This window comes from Podarcis liolepis, assembly GCF_965112155.1.
Source record: "Podarcis liolepis genome assembly, chromosome: 9".
Taxonomy (NCBI): Eukaryota; Metazoa; Chordata; class Lepidosauria; order Squamata; family Lacertidae; genus Podarcis; species Podarcis liolepis.
In genome coordinates this window covers 27996658-28015590 of record NC_139564.1, presented here as the reverse complement: position 1 = coordinate 28015590, position 18933 = coordinate 27996658, and the positions used below count along the sequence as shown (strand labels likewise).

Sequence of the window (18933 nt, the reverse complement as noted above, 5' to 3'; positions counted from 1 at the left end):
TTTTTGTGCAGTATGGCTTATAATTTACTTGAAAAGTATTTTGTAGCTTTTAAAATCTTTTCACTGCATACAAAACTTCTAAATAAATTAGAAAGCAGTTTCTTCTGCAAAACAGGGAACTGTGCATAGTCTTGTAGAGGCTAATGTACCAGCAACATTTCTCTCTCTCTCTTTTTTTAATGCAGAGTTTAAATCTTTCAGCAAAGGGGCCTGGTGTCTATATGATTTATTTTCTTTGAAGGATTATCCTGTCCATTCCAACCTGTTGAAACACTGATCTTTTCCCCCTGTCATAGCTTGCTGGACCAGATTCCAGAGATGTTTACAGACACTAATGAGAGTGAGACTGTCTTTGCTCCTGTTATCCAGGCTGGCATGGAAGCGCTAAAGGTTAGAATGTTCTTTTCTGTGCAACAAAGTCTTTATTAGGACTGACTTTATAAGCCACGAAATCTCTTCTGGAGGAAGGCTAGCCTTTCCCACAGGTCACGGCAGGAAGCAAAAGGAAACACCAACCATAGTACTTTGTAATATAACTCAGAATTCAGGCATACTGCGCACAGGTGCAAAACAATAAATCCTTCAAATTATACAGTTTATAAATTGAAGTCATCTACTTCATAGCACACACACAACACTGGGAACCAGCTGTCAATCTTAACTTTCCAGTGTATGCAAAACAGATATGGACAATACTCTGTTGATGTTGTTTTAAGTCATATTTGTTAAATATATAAAACAGTACATGATTCCCCTGCCCATTTACACAGGCCCTGTATACCTGAAGGAGCTACTGAGGGACACTGAGATCCAGCTCTGAGGGCCTTCTGGTGGTTCCCTCACTGTGAGAAGTGAGGGTACAGGCAACTGGGCAGAGGGCAGAGGGCCTTCTTGGTAGTTGAGCCCGCCCTGTGGAACGCCCTCCCATCAGATGTCATGGAGATAAAAACTACACAATTTTTAGAAGACATCTGAAGGCAGCCCTGTAAAGGGAAGTTTTTAATGTTTTACTGTGGTTTTATAGTTTGTTGGAAGGTTCCCCAAGTGGCTGAGGTTATATTGTGTCCACTGTGGTGCTAGTCTAGAGTCCAAAACATAGAAAGAATCGGTGCTTAAATTACAGCGGTAGGAGAGGAAAGGAAGTGAGGTGGCACATATCACAGAATTTAGTTTTTCTTCACACAGGATTGAATCTGGAAGGGCTGTGGCTCAGTGGCCGAAAGGCTTTGGGAACAGCTCCAGGTTCAGTCCTTGATATCACCCACTAGGACTGGGAATGACTCTTGTCTCAAACCCTCGATAGCCACTGCCACTCAATGTGTATTACAAACTTGATGGCACATTTGGACATCTAAGAAACCACAGACCAAACACCAGGCAAAGTTCCTACTATAACCCCACCTCTAAAACCAAGCAGTCCCTGCACCAAACCACCCTATTAAAAATATGTGAGAAAAATTCAGTCTTTAAAAAGAGGCCTTGGTAGGTGTTGTGGGGTAATGTGGTGCCCATGGGAACCACATTGGGGAGCCCAGTAAAGTTTGATGGATCAGTAGTCTCAGTATTGGTTATAGGTTTGGTTCTTACCACAGTTTTAAAAATAATTACAGGTAGGCAGTCATGTTGGTCTGCCGTAGTCGAAACAAACAAACAAATTCCTTCCGAAAGCTCATACCAATAACCAACTTAGTTGGTCTCTAAGGTGCTACTGGAAGGAATTTTTTTATTTTAAAAAAATAATTGTGTGGCTTATTTGCTGAGTTGTCATGATGTAATCCTGTTTTGATGCCAGGCATTTTGGTGTCATTCTCAGAGAAAAGCAATATAGCTGGTGCCTTGGCTCTTTTTGTATTAAACATCAGCATGTTTCTGGAGAGGGTAAGAAAGCTGAAGCACATTTCAGTTTTCAGGAAAATGTATTTATTTTTTATAAATTTATATAAATGCCAAATGGCATCTGTCATGAATGAAAGAAATAAACAAATGTGCTGGAAGCAGACACACAGGGAAATTAAAACCAAAACCCATAAAATGAATACATGACAACTTCAAAGGGGGCAATCTGAGTCCATCTGGAATATTTTTTGTGTATATTTACCATGAAAGTGATCTCGGTGGCCGTGCAGACTTCTCGTCTCTGCATTTATTTTCCTTTGTTTCTTTTCCGCATGATGCCAACTGTGAGCAAATACAGTCAAACGTCTTATGCTACAGCATAAATCAAATCTTCTCAGTATTTTTCCTTTCTTTCACCATCTTCCTGGGAAAAGGAAATTGGTGATCGGGTAAAATGGGTGCTATTTGAAAACTTTTAAATACACATATTGGGGAGTTGGGGGGATGTACTAAACCTTGGGTAGGTCAGTAGTGGCACATAAGCAAACTGCTAAGGCTCCAGTGTGTGGGCTGTACATTAAACTCACTCCTTGTGTGAATTGACGGTCAAGACCAGTATGAGAGCCAGTGTGGTGCAGTGGTTAGTGTCGGACTAGGACCCGGGCAACCAGGCTTCTAATCCCTACTTGGCCATGAAGCTCACTGGGTGACATTGGACCAGTCTCTGCCTCTCAGTCTAGCATATGAACATAAGAATAGCCTGCTGGATTAGGCCAATGGCCCATCTAGCCCAGCTTTCTGTTTTCACAGTGGCCAGTCAGATGCCTCTGGGAAATCAGTGAGCAGGGTTGTTGTGGAGATGAAATGAGGAGGGGGAAGAACCATGTACACTTCCTTGATCTCCTTGGAGAAATAGGTGGGATATAAAGGCAACAAATAGGACATATTCCGTTTCTGGATCCTAAACTGCCCTCATGCCTACTCCCCACCCTCACCCCCTGGAACGACTATGTTCTGTTTCTGGGTGCTACCAGAGGTGTGTTTATTCTGGCACTGATGATGCTGATACATGTTAGCATCAAAATACCAGCCCGCCCATCCCCAATTTAAACCAGATTTACCCTTTCCAGATTAAATGGGGAGAAATGTAAATGGCATTTTGATGCCAACAGTTCTGTGAGGGTGCGGCAAAAAATAGTAACAATAAATATATGAGGAGCATGATTGCAATATCTCAGTGAGCAGCTTGGTAATTCAGTCCCCATCTCTAAGCCCCCTCAAGTGATAGCTATGAGCCTTATGATCTCTGACATATAAAAGTACAATTTCCACTGTTTCTTTTCCTCTTTTCCTTGATTTATACCGGGAATACATGTGGATAACTGTTCTGAGAATTATTTGAGCAACTGCGTCATTTTAGGCATCTCTGAAGCAAATTATGGAATTTGTCTTTTGAAGATGCTCAGAGTTCTTGCTAACTGTCTCAAAGCAGTGAACAGAATATTGGCTTCAGCTGGTCTCCCATCTCTGCTCAGCTGAAAAACTTGCCAGATGAATATCATGCCATTTATTTGATCTACATGGTGCTGTGCTTGAAGATGATTCAGAAACCTTCAACTGGTCCAAAATGCACCCACCAGATTTCTGGTCGGAGTTTCATTTGGAGTTCAAACATCCCTTTTTTAAAAACAGCTGCAGTGGCTATTCTGTTAGACTGGGATAGTAAACATACACATACCAGAGTCTTGTTGTGGCTTAAATACTAGCAGATTTATTGTAGCATAAATAGATGGTGATTCTGAGAGTAAAGTGTTAGAAGTAAAGTGTCCAGAAGTCTAACTCAATTCTGCTAATTCCCCATCAGCTGAGGGATTTGATGCAAAGCCATCAATCTTTGTGTTTCATCCCCGATCCACAGCAGACATTTTCCTACTGGAAAAGTTTCAGGCTGCCTAAAAGCAAACACTCCCCCATGCCCAAGCTATTTTTATTGTGGGTAAAATTGGAGGAGAAAGTAAAATTGGATTGTCTGTCATTGATAGGGGAGTGTTTGTGATGTACCTGTGCCTTTTGGCCAAAGTAAAAGTTGGGAAAACCTCTTCTGCTGCTATGTTTCATCCATCTGTGGTGGTAAAAAGCACAAACAGTGGCAGGTCAGCATTCTCCATATTATAAGTGTTTTTGTACTGCATCTAACAGACTTTGCTGGTAACCCTTATCTAGAATGCAAACCTTCTGGTATTTGCTTTCATCCTTAAGTCATCCTTTAAACCCTAGATTATTGAGTTTGGGGAGTGTTCCCATCACAGGTGTCTTTTGAAGCTGATTCACTGTTTTTTTAGACTGGATCAACAGACAGCTTGAATAGCACAGTATAGCAGTCCAAGAGCATCATACAAACACATGTCTGCCTACCTCTGCCCTGGTCTAGTCCTGAAGTCACTCACCTAGGAATAGCAAAACAGAAAGCTGCACAGGCTACAGTATTGTGTACTCTGCCAAGGTAGGCATGTACCAGAGTGCAGCATCAGAGGATCCATGACCATTCCGGCCCAAGCTGTATCCTGTACTGAACTCACAGCACCCTTCCCTAATTGCATTGCCAATTTGTTGGTCATGGCAATGCAATTAGGGAATAGCAAGAATAGTATCATTCTTCCTCTTGCATTTGAGCCTCATGAGCAGGTTAGTGCTGGCACACACCTGCGCTTAGAATCTGGCATATTGTTTCCATCCCCCTAAGTATAATGTGCTTGTTTTGGTTGATCCCTAAAGGTCAGTCCAAGAACTACCGGTACATGTTCTGGAGTAGGGCCCAGTTTGATTACGCATTGCAAGTGGATAATTTATTGATTTTTCTAATGCACTGAAATGTGTTTTTAATTCGTTTTGTGCCATTTAATAATTCCTGGCATACTGTTAGCATGAACTGCCCATAGCACTAGTTTTCTCATTTATATGTGTATATTAGCACTGATATATTGAGGTGTTTGTGTTAGATTATTTGTGGTTATTTAAAATTCTGAACTTCCCAGTTATTTTTTTCAAGGTGTCACCTAAAGTTCAAACGCTAAACAAACGCACTAGTTTCCAAAGTAGTTTATGCTGGCATTTGAGACTCAGCTGAAATTGTATGGAGATCTGGCTCAAATATTTATAATGCCAGCTTGAAAAAAGGTCATTTCTTGTGTCTTTGCAACAGGCAGCAGAGTGTGCTGGAAAGCTGTTTATCTTCCATTCTTCCCTGCCGACTGCAGAAGCACCAGGGAAGCTGAAAAGCAGAGATGATAGAAAATTGGTCAATACAGAAAAAGAAAAGGTATTTCAGTGTGTGTTTGTTTTTTGCATGCAACTTAGTACAAAATTATATGTTACTCTCAATGGGTAACGTGAAGCTATATATCTGTTTTTTACTTCAATTAATTTCGGATTCAGGGGGATTGTTATTGGGAATGCAGTGTTCCGGGGAAAGTGTTCCTCGGGACTAAAATAGCATCACCCTGAATCACTACAAGGGTCATAAAAAAAGTTCCAATTGGTGCCTGTAGGAACCTTTTAAAAAAACTTCTCTACCTGTGCTGGGGACTACACTGATTTTAGCTCTTTTTGCAGCTGGAGGCATGGAGATAACACTTTACTTATTCTTCATTTTACCGTTGGAGCCCAAACTACATGCTATGCTTAACGTACAGTGTGAAGGTATGCGATCAGGATTGGAGGTTTATTAAGCATAGCATGTAGTTTGGCTCTTATGGTAAAATGATTAATAAGTAAAGTGTTATGTTTAGTAGATATTTAATACAGCAACAATCATATCTCTAAACTGAATATCAGTTTTTGTTAATCATCTTTCCCACCCAGTACAGTGGTGCCCCGCAAGACGAATGCCTCGCAAGACGGAAAACTCGCTAGACGAAAGAGTTTTCCGTTTTGGAGGTGCTTCGCAAAACAAATTTCCTATGGGCTTGCTTCGCAAGACGACAATGTCTTGCGAGTTCCTGCTGGTTTTTTCCTCCCCCCCCCTTTGCTAAGCCGCTAAGCCGCTTATCAGCTGATCCGATCAGCAGATAAGCCGCTAAAAGCCGCTAATAGCGCTAATAGCGCTAATCCGCTAATCCGTCAATGGGCTTGCTTCGCAAGACGAAAAAACTGCTAGACGAAGAGAATCACAGAACGGATTCTTTTCGTCTTGCGAGGCACCACTGTAATTCTTTTGGTGATTCTTGTCATTGTTTAAAGAATGCCTCACAGGAGTGCCTTTATACTAAACATTTATTGCATAAGTTACTGCTGCCATTTTCCTTGAGTTTTGCTGTTAACTATTGCATTTAATGTATTGGGTTTATTTAAACTGATTCTTTCTATTTTTAACCAGAGTGTATGTTTAAATTATTGCTACTTATGAAATAGTATATTTGTAATTAATGTAAACAACCTTGGGAAGACAATAGTCTTTGAAAATGGGTTAGAAATATGTGAGATGAAGTAAAATAAAATATGCATTTGCCCTTGGAGTTGACATGCTATGTTAACATTAGCAGCCTCATACGCAGTGGTCCCATTTTGAAAGCTTCTTTATACATCTTAATTCCAAACTGCATCCAAACATAGACTAAAATGGGCTCCTTTGATCTCTGTAAGCACCATGCAAAATTTAGTTACAATATCTTAAGAGGTTTCCAAATGCATGGTGAACAAACAACTCTATGAAATATATCATATATGGGTATAGTAGACCTTTTAAATGTTTTCGCTGTGTTTGCTTTCCTATTTTTTCTGCTAATTCATATTGAATTATGTCAGGTTGTTTTCATGAATGGTGTTTTGTTTGTGTATTGCTCAGTACTTTCCTTTAAACTCTCCAGACACTGTTTCAACCCCAGACAAATATTTATGAGACCCTGGCCAGAGACTGTGTCGCTAGTGGCTGCTGCGTGGATCTGTTCCTTTTCCCAAACCAGTATGTTGATGTAGCCTCCATGGGCCTTGTAACAATGCACACTGGAGGAACCCTGTACAAATACAACAATTTTCAGGTAAGTGTCAGAAGGTTCTCTTTCTGTCCACTTGGGTGCATGGAATTTGACGTGCATAATATGCTGCTGTTTCACCTGCAAACGAAATAGTAAGGATCTAATGGTGTCCTCTAATGGACCAAATGTAGATTTGGAGATAAGTCACAGCATGTCTAGGTTAGATATTTACTGTTGTATCCGGAGTTTGTGAAAAAGCATTGCTTATTTATACAATATGAACTAGAGCAGAGCTGATACTACAACTCTAATCTTAAAAGGTAAGTGTTGAGGGAAAAGTGCAAATGCATACTAATCTTCTGCTGAACTGAGTTCTCGCAAACCCCTGAATCTTTTTAATGAAATATCTGCTACTCTACATCAGTGTTAAAAATAAAGCCATTGGCACAACATTGAAGCAGTGAATGTGGTTAAAAGCAAGCTCTGTCTCGTTCAAGAAAAAGAATTTCTGAAAAAAGAATTTCAGATCTTTTCAGTTTTAAAATGTATGCTTGCTCCAGTTATTAATTTAGAAAACAGGCATTTCATTTGTTAAACATCCATTATTGATTCTTGGATTCATTTGAAAGATGTGGGCTTTTGTCACTAGTATTACGTCTGAGAAGTTAACGAGCAGGTTGAGCTTTTTTTTTTTTAATAAAAAGTCTGCTGGAACATTGGTGAGTCTGAGAGCCCTATGAAAGTTTTTTCACTGTACTTATTAAAAGGAAAGTTGAATACCACTGAATTTCTTAAGAGCATGCAATTCTGTTCAAGTCCAGGAACTACTTTCAGCATGTTGCTGCCATCCAGTGGCAGGTCTACAATTTGCTTAAGAGATCTCTCCTTTTATGTTTTCATTTAGGTCCATTCTGACAGCCCCCAATTTCTGAATGATCTCAGGAAGAGTATAGAAAAAAGGATGGGATTTGATGCTATCATGAGGGTTCGTACTAGCACAGGTAACCACTAGAAATTGCAAGTGGCGCCTGCGGTAGAAATTGCAATGTGCTGTACTCAGTTCAGTTCTCCAATCCCTTCAACAGTTAGTCAGCATTTTGTAGTCATTAAGCACACTCATTCCTCAGTTAGCTTTTTGGGGGTTCCCTCTACATTCCTTCCACTTTTTTGTACCTCGGGGTTCCCTTAAGGTTTCTGATAGGTCCCTGATGCTTGTGCTGTTGTAACTGCATACAGTGGTGCCCCGCAAGACGAATGCCTCGGAAGACGAAAAACTCGCAAGACGAAAGGGTTTTGCAGTTTTTGAGGTGCTTCGTAAGACGAATTTCCCTATGGGCTTGCTTCGCAAGATGAAACGTCTTGCGAATTTGTTTCCTTTTGAAGCGGGAACTGGGCTGGCAGGGAGCGAGCGAGGGGGCGACCTACCTTTTCCAGAGGGATCCTCTTCTGGAGAGGGCACAGAGGAGGCAGGTGGGCTGGGATCCAGCGGATCTGGCTGGGTCTCTGCGCCTCTGCCTCTGCCTCTCTCTCTCTCTCCCCCTCCCCACGTGGCTGCTCCATTTTGCCCTAACTGCGCAAAGGCAGGAGGAGGCGGGACAAAGGAGGAGGAGGCATCTACTGCGCTTGGGCCGCCGCGAAGGCGCCTTTGCGGGGGTGGGAAGAAGCTGGGAGCAGCTGCCAAGACTGTGGGGAGCCCGGCGGCGTGGCGCAAGGTAACGGGGGGAGCAAGGGAGAGTCCGCGCCGAGCGCTTCGTGCGTCCGCCCTCGGTTCCTGGGCTCAAACTTCCTTTGGCACCTTGTGGAGAGAGAGGGAGAGGAGCGGGCTGGGGCTTTGATGTGGGACGCGGTTTGGCGGAGCGAAGACGCGGCAAGGCTTGGCGACAGAGGAAGGGGGGCTGTTTTCGTGGGGAGGTGGGAGGGGGTGTCTTTGCCTCTTCCTGGCAACAGATCCTCCAGGCTGGGGAAACTCCTCCTGCTGGGGAGCGACCTGCTTTGTGCTATGCCCGCTATACCATTATAATACAGTACCAGGGTGCATCCGTGCTTCGCAAGACGAAAAAATCCGCAAGACGAAGAAACTCGCAGAACGGATTAATTTCGTCTTGCGAGGCACCATTGTAATTGACTGCCTGAACCAGAGATAGAGAGGGAAGGTTTTTTTCTGGCCCAACTACTATTCAGCTTTCTTAGTTGCAGTTCTCCACACTTTTAGTGGAAGAGTCTTAGTGTGTCATTGGGAATCCAGCAAAAGCAGAGGAACAGGGTTAGGTCCATAGCTGTCAACTTACAGATTTGAAAATAAGGGACCAGCAGCCAAAATAAGGGACCTGAAGCCTCACCTGTTCCAGGCACTCCAGTCTTCCTGTCCTCCTGCAGTCTGGTCAAACTCATGCTGGGTAGCTTCGAGAACACTGTCCAACCAACTTTGTAACCAGAGGTTCAACTGAATAGAATCTGAATCACATGGAGCACAAGGCCTATGCAGCCTCAACTTAAGATGGCTCCCTGGCCTGGCTTTGCACTGCAAAGTTTGCAGCAGCACGTGCAACAAAATGGCGTCCAGCATTCAAAAACCTCCTCAGCTTGCATTAACTAGCCACACACAAGGCATGCAAGCTCCACCCCCCAGTCGTTCTTAGACTTCTTATTGGGTGAGCAACACAGCCAAGCAACACAGTTGGAGCCTCCCTCCTCCCTGGCCGGCAGGGAGGGAGGGAGAGGAGCTGCTTCCTTTGAAATTTAGGGGACATCATTTAAGGGACATTTAAGGGACATCCATCAATAAGGGACAGCAGCGGGACATGGCGCTAGAATAAGGGACTGTCCCTTCAAATAAGGGACACTTGACAGCTATGGTTAGGTCATATGTAAACATGTGAACAAGCCATGCATGCTTTCCAAATGAGAAACTGCCAGTGTCCCAGGATTTAATAAGTCTTTGAATCCCATAGTTCAGAATACATTAGCAACTGCTGGCAGCTTCCCAAATCTAGTAGTCATGGATAATCTGGGCTGATGTTATGGTTGGCCCCATTCATCTCTAGCAATAGTGTGTTTCTGAAGGTCAATTAACACATTGCTTCTCGAGTTGAAAATACCATCACATGGTGATTTAATCTTTTTGTCAGATTCATTTTAACATTTCGTATGAATGTTCTGCAGCATAGTGTCATGGCATTCATCGCACAAGGGCAAAGGGTTGAGAACTAACATAATAAATACCAACTGTTGCCACACAGAGCAATTTTCGAGTGAAATGTTAGCCATGTGAAACTGACAAGATAACAGAAATCTGTGGTTGCCCTTCCACATCAAGTAACTTGCACATCAGTCCTGAGGATGGAAGGAGGGCAGAGGAGGAATGCCACCTCTGACAGTCTTTCAGCTCTGGTGCTGATGCTGCTGATAGCCGGCAGTCCATACATGAGATTATTTTGCAATCTGCTCTAGGTTTCCGGGCTACAGACTTTTTGGGAGCTGTTTACATGAACAACACCACGGATGTTGAAATGGCAGCAGTAGATTGCGACAAAGCAGTGACAGTGGAGTTCAAGCATGATGACAAGTTGAATGAAGACAATGGAGCTTTAATCCAGGTAACAAGTTACCGTATTTTTCGCTCTATAAGACGCACCAGACCATAAGACACACCTAGTTTTTGGAGGAGGAAAAAGAGGGGGGGGGGAATCTGAATCCCAGAAGCCAGAACAGCAAGAGGGATCACTGTGCAGCGAAAGCAGAGATCCCTCTTGCTGTTCTGGCTTCTGGGATAGCTGTGCAGCCTGCATTCTCTCCATAAGAAGCACACACATTTCCCCTTACTTTTTAGGAGGGGAAAAGTGCATCTTATAGAGTGAAAAATACGGTATATAGGTTCATGTGCTTGGTCTGTTCAGGGTCTCTCTCTGTGATTGATAAATGTGTACAGCATTCCAGACATTTCCCCCTAAAGTAAGTCTTGTGTTATAAGAGTTTCCCAGCATTCCAGACACTGATATTTTCCCACCAGGGAAATAAGATCCTTTTGCCATGGTTACTGCAAATGTGGAATGGGAAGGCACCATCTTGTCCTTTGCCTCAGGCAGCAAAATGGGCCCTTTCCTTTCTCCATCATCTGAGCTAGCAACTATCCTGAGGGCACTGAATAAAAGGAAATATCCACAAAGTTGAAGCAGCAACTGTAAGGAAACCTTGCTCTTCTAGTGAGAAATAGGTTTGAATCTGGATGGAAGCTCCTCCCAGCATAAGCATAACATTACACAGGTTTATCTTTCTGTTCATGAGAGGGTCAATTTATTACAAAGATTGTTTCTACACCATAAGAAAGACAATGCTGGAAGGAGGAAAGCAGGCAGTTGGGTCACTTGTCACTAGCAACATCAAGCATCCAATGGTTGTCCATGACACCTGCAAAGCCACATTCTACATTCCATCTTGGACTTCCACATTGGCAATGGGATAGTGACCTCCCAGACATTTGAGGGCAGCTGGCTAGCTTTGGGTTGTACAGGGGGAACAGAGGACTGCTGAATAGTCCCCCAGCACCTGCCACCTGAAGTAGCTGCCTCACTATGCCTAATGAAGGCACTCTCCCTTACTGATCATATTGGCAAGCACGATCCAGTGCTCCTCTCATAGCAGGACGAGAGGAAAAAATTGCAAGGAGATGTGTGGATTGTTATTAGAACAGAATGGATGCAAATCTATTGCAATGAAACTACAGCAGTTTTGCTTCCCAGTGTCCTATTACAGAGAATTGAAAAGCTGAGTATTTTCCTCCTCCCCCGGCTTTTCTGCCTCAAAAGAGTTGATGCAGCAATTCTTTAAAATCTAGACATGCTGTAAACTTCCACATGAGGTGAAGACTTTTTATTTTGTCATGACTGCTTCCTCTCTCTCTCTTTTTTTTTGGTGCAGGTTGCAAATCTAGTTTTCAAGATGACCTAAACCCTTAACTTTTAGTACAGTTAGTCATCCATCTTGAAATATAGTCCACGAGTCAGCCACAAATCCTTGTTGTAAATGTGGTACAATAAAATATAATGAGCCTTGGCAAGGATGAAGGTGTTCTTAGGAAAACACATCTCTGCCCTAAGCCCTTGTATATCAAAGGGAAATCGAGGGTGTCTGTCTTGGTACCACAAGAAGAGCTGGATGAGAACCATATGGTAGTATTGCTTCACCTGAGGCTCCCTTTAAGATGGGATAGAATATCACCAGGTTTGGGGGGGGGGGCGGGTCACAAGACCCACTGTCGTTGCGACTGAAATTTTTTATACTGTTTTTAATGTGGTATTTCACATAGTTGTGACTGGCCCTGGGACCTTTAATAAATATATTAATACCAATAGTAAGAGATGAAATTACGGTTTCTGAAAAGTGAATTTCACTTTTATGTTAATTGCAGTGTGCCGTTCTCTACACATCGATGAGTGGTCAAAGACGACTGCGTGTACATAATATTGGCCTTAACTGCAGCTCCCAGTTAGCTGAGGTCTACAAGAGCTGTGAGACCGATGCACTTATAAATTTCTTTGTTAAAACAGGTAAGCTTTGGGAAGGGGAATTTGAGGGTGGCTGTGGAGCCTAACTTCTTGAGTAATGCCAAGTATTATAAATCAGAGATGGCACGTCAAAGACACATTAAGTTATTGGATGCATGAATAAAATGTCCTAGGTGTTGCATGTAGCTGGTCATCCTCTTAAGTCAACTTCTTATGTATTTGCTAGGTTCTTATGAAAATCACAATCTCATAGTTTAATTCCGCAAATTGTAAGCAACACAATAATATTGGCATATTTACGTCACATCCCAGGGGCATGCTGAGGACAGGTTATAAACCATGTTGTGTCTTGGATGTATGATAGAAACCCATTCTGAGAACTGTTTTCACTTTCATATGATTCGCATTTTAAACCAAGAAGATATCTCTCTGGGCAGGTGCAATTTATTGGACTAGGATCTGCTTTAAAAAGGTCTGAAATGTGTTTTTAAGAAGTTGATCAAATAAAACTCTGGTTAGTAGTTGGATTCTTCTTAATTCAGTAAATAAAATAAAAGGATGTTGCTTTACTCAGCCGTCTGTGAAAAGGTGGAATGGAGGAGCGAAAGAAACAACTTGAGTTTCATCTCACTTTCATACCATTACAGCTTACAAAGCCATTATCAGCCAGCCATTGAAGACTGTCCGTGAGATCCTGGTGAACCAGACAGCTCGCATGTTAGCATGCTACAGAAAGAACTGTGCTAGCCCATCTGCAGTGAGCCAGGTATTTTATATTTTCAGCTCCAAATGTTTGAGTTTTGTGCAACGTTGGCTGTTGCGGTTTAGCTCTGAAATCCCAGTTTTGAACATGGGAGTTTGACAGAAAGCTGTACCTTCTAAGGAAATATTGGCCCTCCATGTTTTTTAATATGCAGTTTTGATTTCCACCACGTCATCTAATGAGTTTTCCCATTGCAGCCTAGATTGTAAAGCCAACAGATGGCAACTCCCCCCCCCCCAAAAAAAAATAAATTCCCATGCCAGTGTAAATGCCAGCAATGGTCCTTCATATGTAAGTGTGGAACCCTTTCTCACTTGGTTACTTTTTTAGCACTGGGGGTTAAGCATGACATAATGAAGAATGCAAAAATATCACTTTGCTCATTTCCTAATTAATCAGTAAGAGAAACATTGTACATTTTTCACCAGCTACATCATCACCTTAAAACCATGGGAGGTAAGCACCACCTGCTATCTTGGCATAGAAAATACCAAAGCAAAACTTTGACAAAGTTAATTCCCTCTCGTGGATTTTTTCAGCCAAAGATATTTTCAGCTTTAATTATCATTTTCATGTCCAGTATTGCCCCCAGGTTGTTCTAGGCAAATCTTTATTTTTGTGCTATGTGTGTCCACTGTATATAAAAGAAAAGGGCAAGGTATGTGGTGAATTTTTGGTGCAGTTTCCACTGGATATTGTGTCACATCACAAACCGCTTTCCTGCTTAATCATCATATTGGCATGTGCTGTTTTTACGGTATTTTTCACTCTATAGGACGCTCCCGACCATAGGACGCACCATGTTTTAGAGGGGGAGAACAAGAGAGAAAAAATATCCCCCTCTCTGCTCAGCGCACCTTCAGCAAAGCTGCAGGAGAAACGGAGCCCCTTCCATTTCTCCTCCCGCTTGGCTGAAGGGGCGCTGCGAAGCTCTCCCTCTCTGCTGAAGCCGAGAGAGTCTTCCTCTCCCGGCTTCAGCAAAAGGAACCCAAAGCCTCCGGAGTGCAGCGGGACCTCCTGCTTCAGGCAGCTATCCCTGAAGTCTGGAGGCTCCAGGCTTCGTGTTGCTATTTCTGAAGCCAAGAAGCCTGCATTCGCTCCATAGGACACACACATATTTCCCCTTAATTTCTGGAGGGGGAAAAGTGCATCCTATAGAGTGAAAAATACGGTACTTTATATTTTTACCACAAAATCAGCCCTTATGTCACCTAGAATGTGGACAGTCGAAGGCAATTTTCAGCTACAGGCAACCCCTGATTTGTGCAGGGGTTGCATCCTGGGTCATTGTGGGCGGCAGCAGAGAGCGCACAAGTCTGTTCTGCACCATGCGCCATTGTGCACATATCAAATGCATGTAAACAGCGGCGTAACTAGCTGCTCAGGTGCCCGGGGTGACGCACCTTGAACCCAGGAGCAGGGCAAGCTGCCCATTGGGTGGAGCAAGCCACCCATGTGGCGGGGTGAGCCGGGGCAGGACTCGCTTCCAAGGAATCTGCCCGCTGCCTCCCCATCAGCTGTAGGGCAAAAGAACAAAGAGTAAAGGTGCTCCCAATTAAGGTTTATACCCACTCCCCCCGAGTCACCCTCGTCACTTTGTTGTCTTGCAACCCGATCTCGCAACCACTTTGCTTTCTGTGCTGCCACCTTATCTGCTCATCGTGACTTTGGGCTGGGTGGATGTAGGCTTCCCAGTGAGAGAGAGTCTATTAACTCTCTCTCTTCCAGTTATCATCTCCTAGCTGTTCACCACCCAGTTCTTCCCAACTTTTGTCTTCTGAAGTATGTCCCTCTGCAAACCACTGTCCCAAATCTATACTGTCCCACTGCTCCTGGGAAGATTCAGGATCCTGGTCAGGAGCAGAGAGAGGGGGAGGCTCCCACCATTGCTCATCTGTGCAGCCCTCCTCAGCACGGTCCCTGACACGCTGCCATTTCAGGCAGCGGAGCCTGCAAGCGCCCGAGCCAGCGTGTCACTCCCAGGAGAGATGTGTGGCTGCAGGCCCCTTGGTAAGTGCCACCCCCCCCTCCGTGTGGCACCCAGTGCACCCCGTCCCCCCATGTAAATCAGTCGTTGCTTGTATGTGAAAATAGTGACTGAACAAACAATAAACGTCAGCCTTTGGTTCATTCCTTTGGCACATGTCTGGTGAAATGCTCATTTAAAAATCAAACATTCAATGCTGAATGAACAAATGGTGCAGTAGTATGACTTTACCTACTTTCTTGTCTTCCAGCTTATCCTTCCGGATGCAATGAAGGTGCTCCCAGTCTACATGAACTGTCTCCTGAAAAGCTGCGTGCTGATAGGCAAGCCCGAGATTCCCACGGATGAAAGAACTTTTCACCGACAACTGGTCATGTCAATGGACGTTGCTGGCACCCAACTTCTGTTCTATCCACAGCTTCTGCCAATTGTAAGTTGTTGAGAGAGGAGCGGTACAACAGCAGGTATCAGGGCTGGCACCATCACGGACATCCTCTGGGAAGTGCTAGGGTGCTGGGAAGGCCTTATTCCATCACCTGACTGCTGATTTTGCTACCAGACAGTGACCACCACCTTGAAGCTACCCAGAGGAACAGAGTTACATGCTCACACACCAAAATGGACAGCATAATTTTACATACACCAGCCCAAATAAGGCTGGTAACTCAGAGCAGGCATACAGGCCCAGCCCTCTGCTGGGTGGGTGGACAGACTGCCTGCCTGTTTGCCCACAGCAGCAGCCCAGTAACAGAGCTGAGCCAACAGCTAGGCATATCCCACTGGACTTGAGTTGCCATCACCGCCATTTTTAGCTACACCACTGGTAGAGCCAGTGTAAGTAAGACATTGATTGGTTCTGGTGAGTGCATGTGCACAGACCTGGACACTGTACCCAAAACCACTTTCTTGCAACCTCCCCCAACACACACAACCCCTCAGCCACCTCTGAGGGCGGATGAGTGGCCCACAGCAGTTGCAGGAGGCAGCCTGGAAACATCAGACTCTGGAGATGGGCATTGAGGGCAGTTTACTCAGAGCCACGCAAAAGGAAGAGTTGCTCTTGGTAGGTACGTTTTCATACATGAGTCCAATAGGAAACATTTTTGTGCCCCTTAATGTCCATCTTTGAGCCCCTTATTCCACCTGCCTATTTCTGTACTTCCAATAACTTTGTACCATTCTGGTGATGCCAGTATAGTAATACCACAATCCACTGTTGTGGAAATGTGACAAACCCTGGTCATTCCCCAACCCGGGAACCTGGGAAACAGCCTTGCACCAAGTGGACTATGGATCTATCTAGCTCAGTATTGTCTGCAATGACTGGCAGTGACTTCCAGAGTTTTAAGATGGGTCTTCTTCAACCCTATCCAGAGATGCTGGAGATTGAATCCAGAATCATCTGCATGGAAAAGGTTTCCCTGTCTTTCCCAACTGGTTACAGAACCACTTGCAAGGCTGCAATACTGCAACATTGGGATGTTCTGCAGCCACTTCTTTTGCAATCTGTCCTGAACTCATATGTGCTGATATATTTGCTTTATATAGTCAGAAAATGACCCCATAATAAAAGGATTGAATTTAGTCTATCCAGTGTTACTGGGGGCAAGTGGAAGAAGACAGCCTACAGTTGGTGTGGCAGATGGAAAATAAAATTGTTTAGGTTCAAAAAATATTTGGAAAGGTGCATGATAAGCAACTAGAACAGCTTTCTACCATTTTATTCATCTAGCAACAATATTTGCACTATTTACTTGCAGTGAACATACTGTAAAGAAAAGGACTATGTGCTAAACAATCTAACATTATCATTACAGCACTCTATGGATGTAAAAAGCGACGTGTTCCCCTCTGCTGTTCGCTGCTCTGAAGAACGTCTGTCTGAAGGAGGACTATTCTTGCTGGCAAATGGGGTACACATGTTCTTGTGGCTGGGAGTCAGTGCCCCACCAGAGCTTATCCAGGGGATATTTAATGTGCCCTCCTTTGCACATGTCAGCACAGAGGCGGTGAGTACACATGGGGGTGTAAGATGGGGTGGGGAGAGGTGTTGCGTGCTTGCCTTGAAATGCAATCTCCAGCTTTAACTTCTATTTAATGATAAAATGTCCACTGGCAAGTACAACTTTAAGATCATCACACACACCCCTTACTAGTCAAGGGGGCTGAAAGTACAAACACTCAGCCAGTTCACAAGCAGGCAGTGGTAAAGAACCAGGGGTGGGTTTCTGCAGCTGAGGGCTATTCTAGATGAAAGGAAAATACTAAGTTTCTTAGTACGAATATTAACGCCCCTCCTCATCTGCTCAGGAAAATGGCTACCCAGCTGTTGTTCTCTGGCTGCATTAGACCCACACCCCAGCAGAGAGTAACACGTGGGTCAACGTTCTTTAATTCAAGGGAAGCCCAACCCTTTTACAGTTTAAAGAGCTGTAGTATAAACTGGATGTGCATCTAGTTTTTCTTTCTGTCCTACCCCCAGCCCATTCATAGGGCTTGAAATGCCCCAAATTAAAAAACAACAACACACAATTCTGCACACCTCCAGAGACTTCAGTATACAGTGGTATCTTGGGTTACAGACTCTTCAGATTACAGATACTTCAGGTTACAGACTCCGCTAACCCAGAAATAGTGCGGCGACAGCACAGCGGCAGCGGGAGGCCCCTTTAGCTAAAGTGGTGCCTCAGGTTAAGAACAGTTTCAGGTTAAGAACAGACCTCCAGAATGAATTGAGTTCTTAACCCGAGGTACCACTGTACCTGAAGATCATCTCCACCCCCATCGTTTGTTCAGCCCGGACACTGAGGTCCAGCTCTGAGGGCCTTCTGGTGGTTCCCTCACTGCGAGAAGTGAGGTTACAGGGAACCCGGCAGAGGGCCTTCTCGGTCGTGGTGCCCGCCCTGTGGAATGCCCTCCCATCAGAAATAAACAACTAACTGACTTTTAGAAGACATCTGAAGGCAGCCCTGTTTAGGGAAGTTTTTAATGTCTGATGTTTTATTGCTTTATTATTATTATTATTATTATTGTTGTTGTTGTTGTTGTTGTTGTTGTTGTTGTTGTTGTTGTCAGAGCTGCTTCCAGATCCTAGCTCACAGAGGATCACGCTAGCCAGCGGTCACTTGTAAAAGTCTTTTATTGAGTTACAGTTTCCATTCTCAAGCTGCTGCGCGCAGCTCTACGTCTTAAGGGTTAGACCGGCGAAGCTCCGTCTGAGTCTCCGCCCCCTGTGCACCAGCTTACTAACCTAGCCTTACTCCACCTTTTCCGCCTGACCATTCTTCTCTGGGTCCCTCTGCCCCCCGGGGTCTCTTCCTTCCGGGATTCTTCTGACGCTGACCCCCCGGACCCTCCTGTCTCCTTGCGCCGGGCTTTAGGACCTGGCTCCCTTTCCGGGCTACTTACTGCGCCACCTTCCTGTGCATTTGAACTTGGCGCGCGCGCCCAACCTTCCACTTTCCGCTTAACCGTTTCTTCGCTCCCCGATGGAGGTGTGGCCACTCCTGACTCGTGCCCTCCCTCCTGTTGTGAGCTGCCAGCGCTTGATACCTGGCGCCCTTCCTCTCCCCTGCTCTCTGTCGGTGACGCTGGTCCCGATTTCCAACTGCTCCCCTCTGAGTCCCCTCTGGCCCTTTCTTCCTGGGGTGTCCCCCTAGGCTCCCCCCTTGCACTGGCCACTGGTGCTCCTTCCTGTGAATCTTCTGATTCACTGGAAAGACTCGGAGATCTCGGGTCGTCGTCATCACTCATCTTTTCTTCTGCCTCCTCCCCCTCGCTCTCTGTTTCCTCCCTTGCCCTTGCCTCTGCTCCTGAACCCCTGACAATTATTATTACCATCACCATCACCATCAATTCTGTTGGGAGCCA

The 18933-nt window shown here is 44.4% G+C and overlaps 1 protein-coding gene across 1 annotated transcript in view; it reads left to right on the top strand.

Annotated features, from left to right (window-relative positions):
* The window catches only part of SEC24D (SEC24 homolog D, COPII coat complex component), a 56270-nt gene that overhangs the window by 35761 nt on the left and 1576 nt on the right, over positions 1–18933 (top strand). Inside the window, exons 13-21 of the mRNA XM_083460419.1 lie at positions 297–390; positions 5039–5155; positions 6702–6872; positions 7714–7810; positions 10260–10405; positions 12217–12355; positions 12961–13079; positions 15314–15493; positions 16881–17072. Of these exons, the coding sequence (XP_083316545.1) occupies positions 297–390; positions 5039–5155; positions 6702–6872; positions 7714–7810; positions 10260–10405; positions 12217–12355; positions 12961–13079; positions 15314–15493; positions 16881–17072 (1255 nt within the window). The remainder of the gene's footprint in view (positions 1–296; positions 391–5038; positions 5156–6701; positions 6873–7713; positions 7811–10259; positions 10406–12216; positions 12356–12960; positions 13080–15313; positions 15494–16880; positions 17073–18933) is intronic.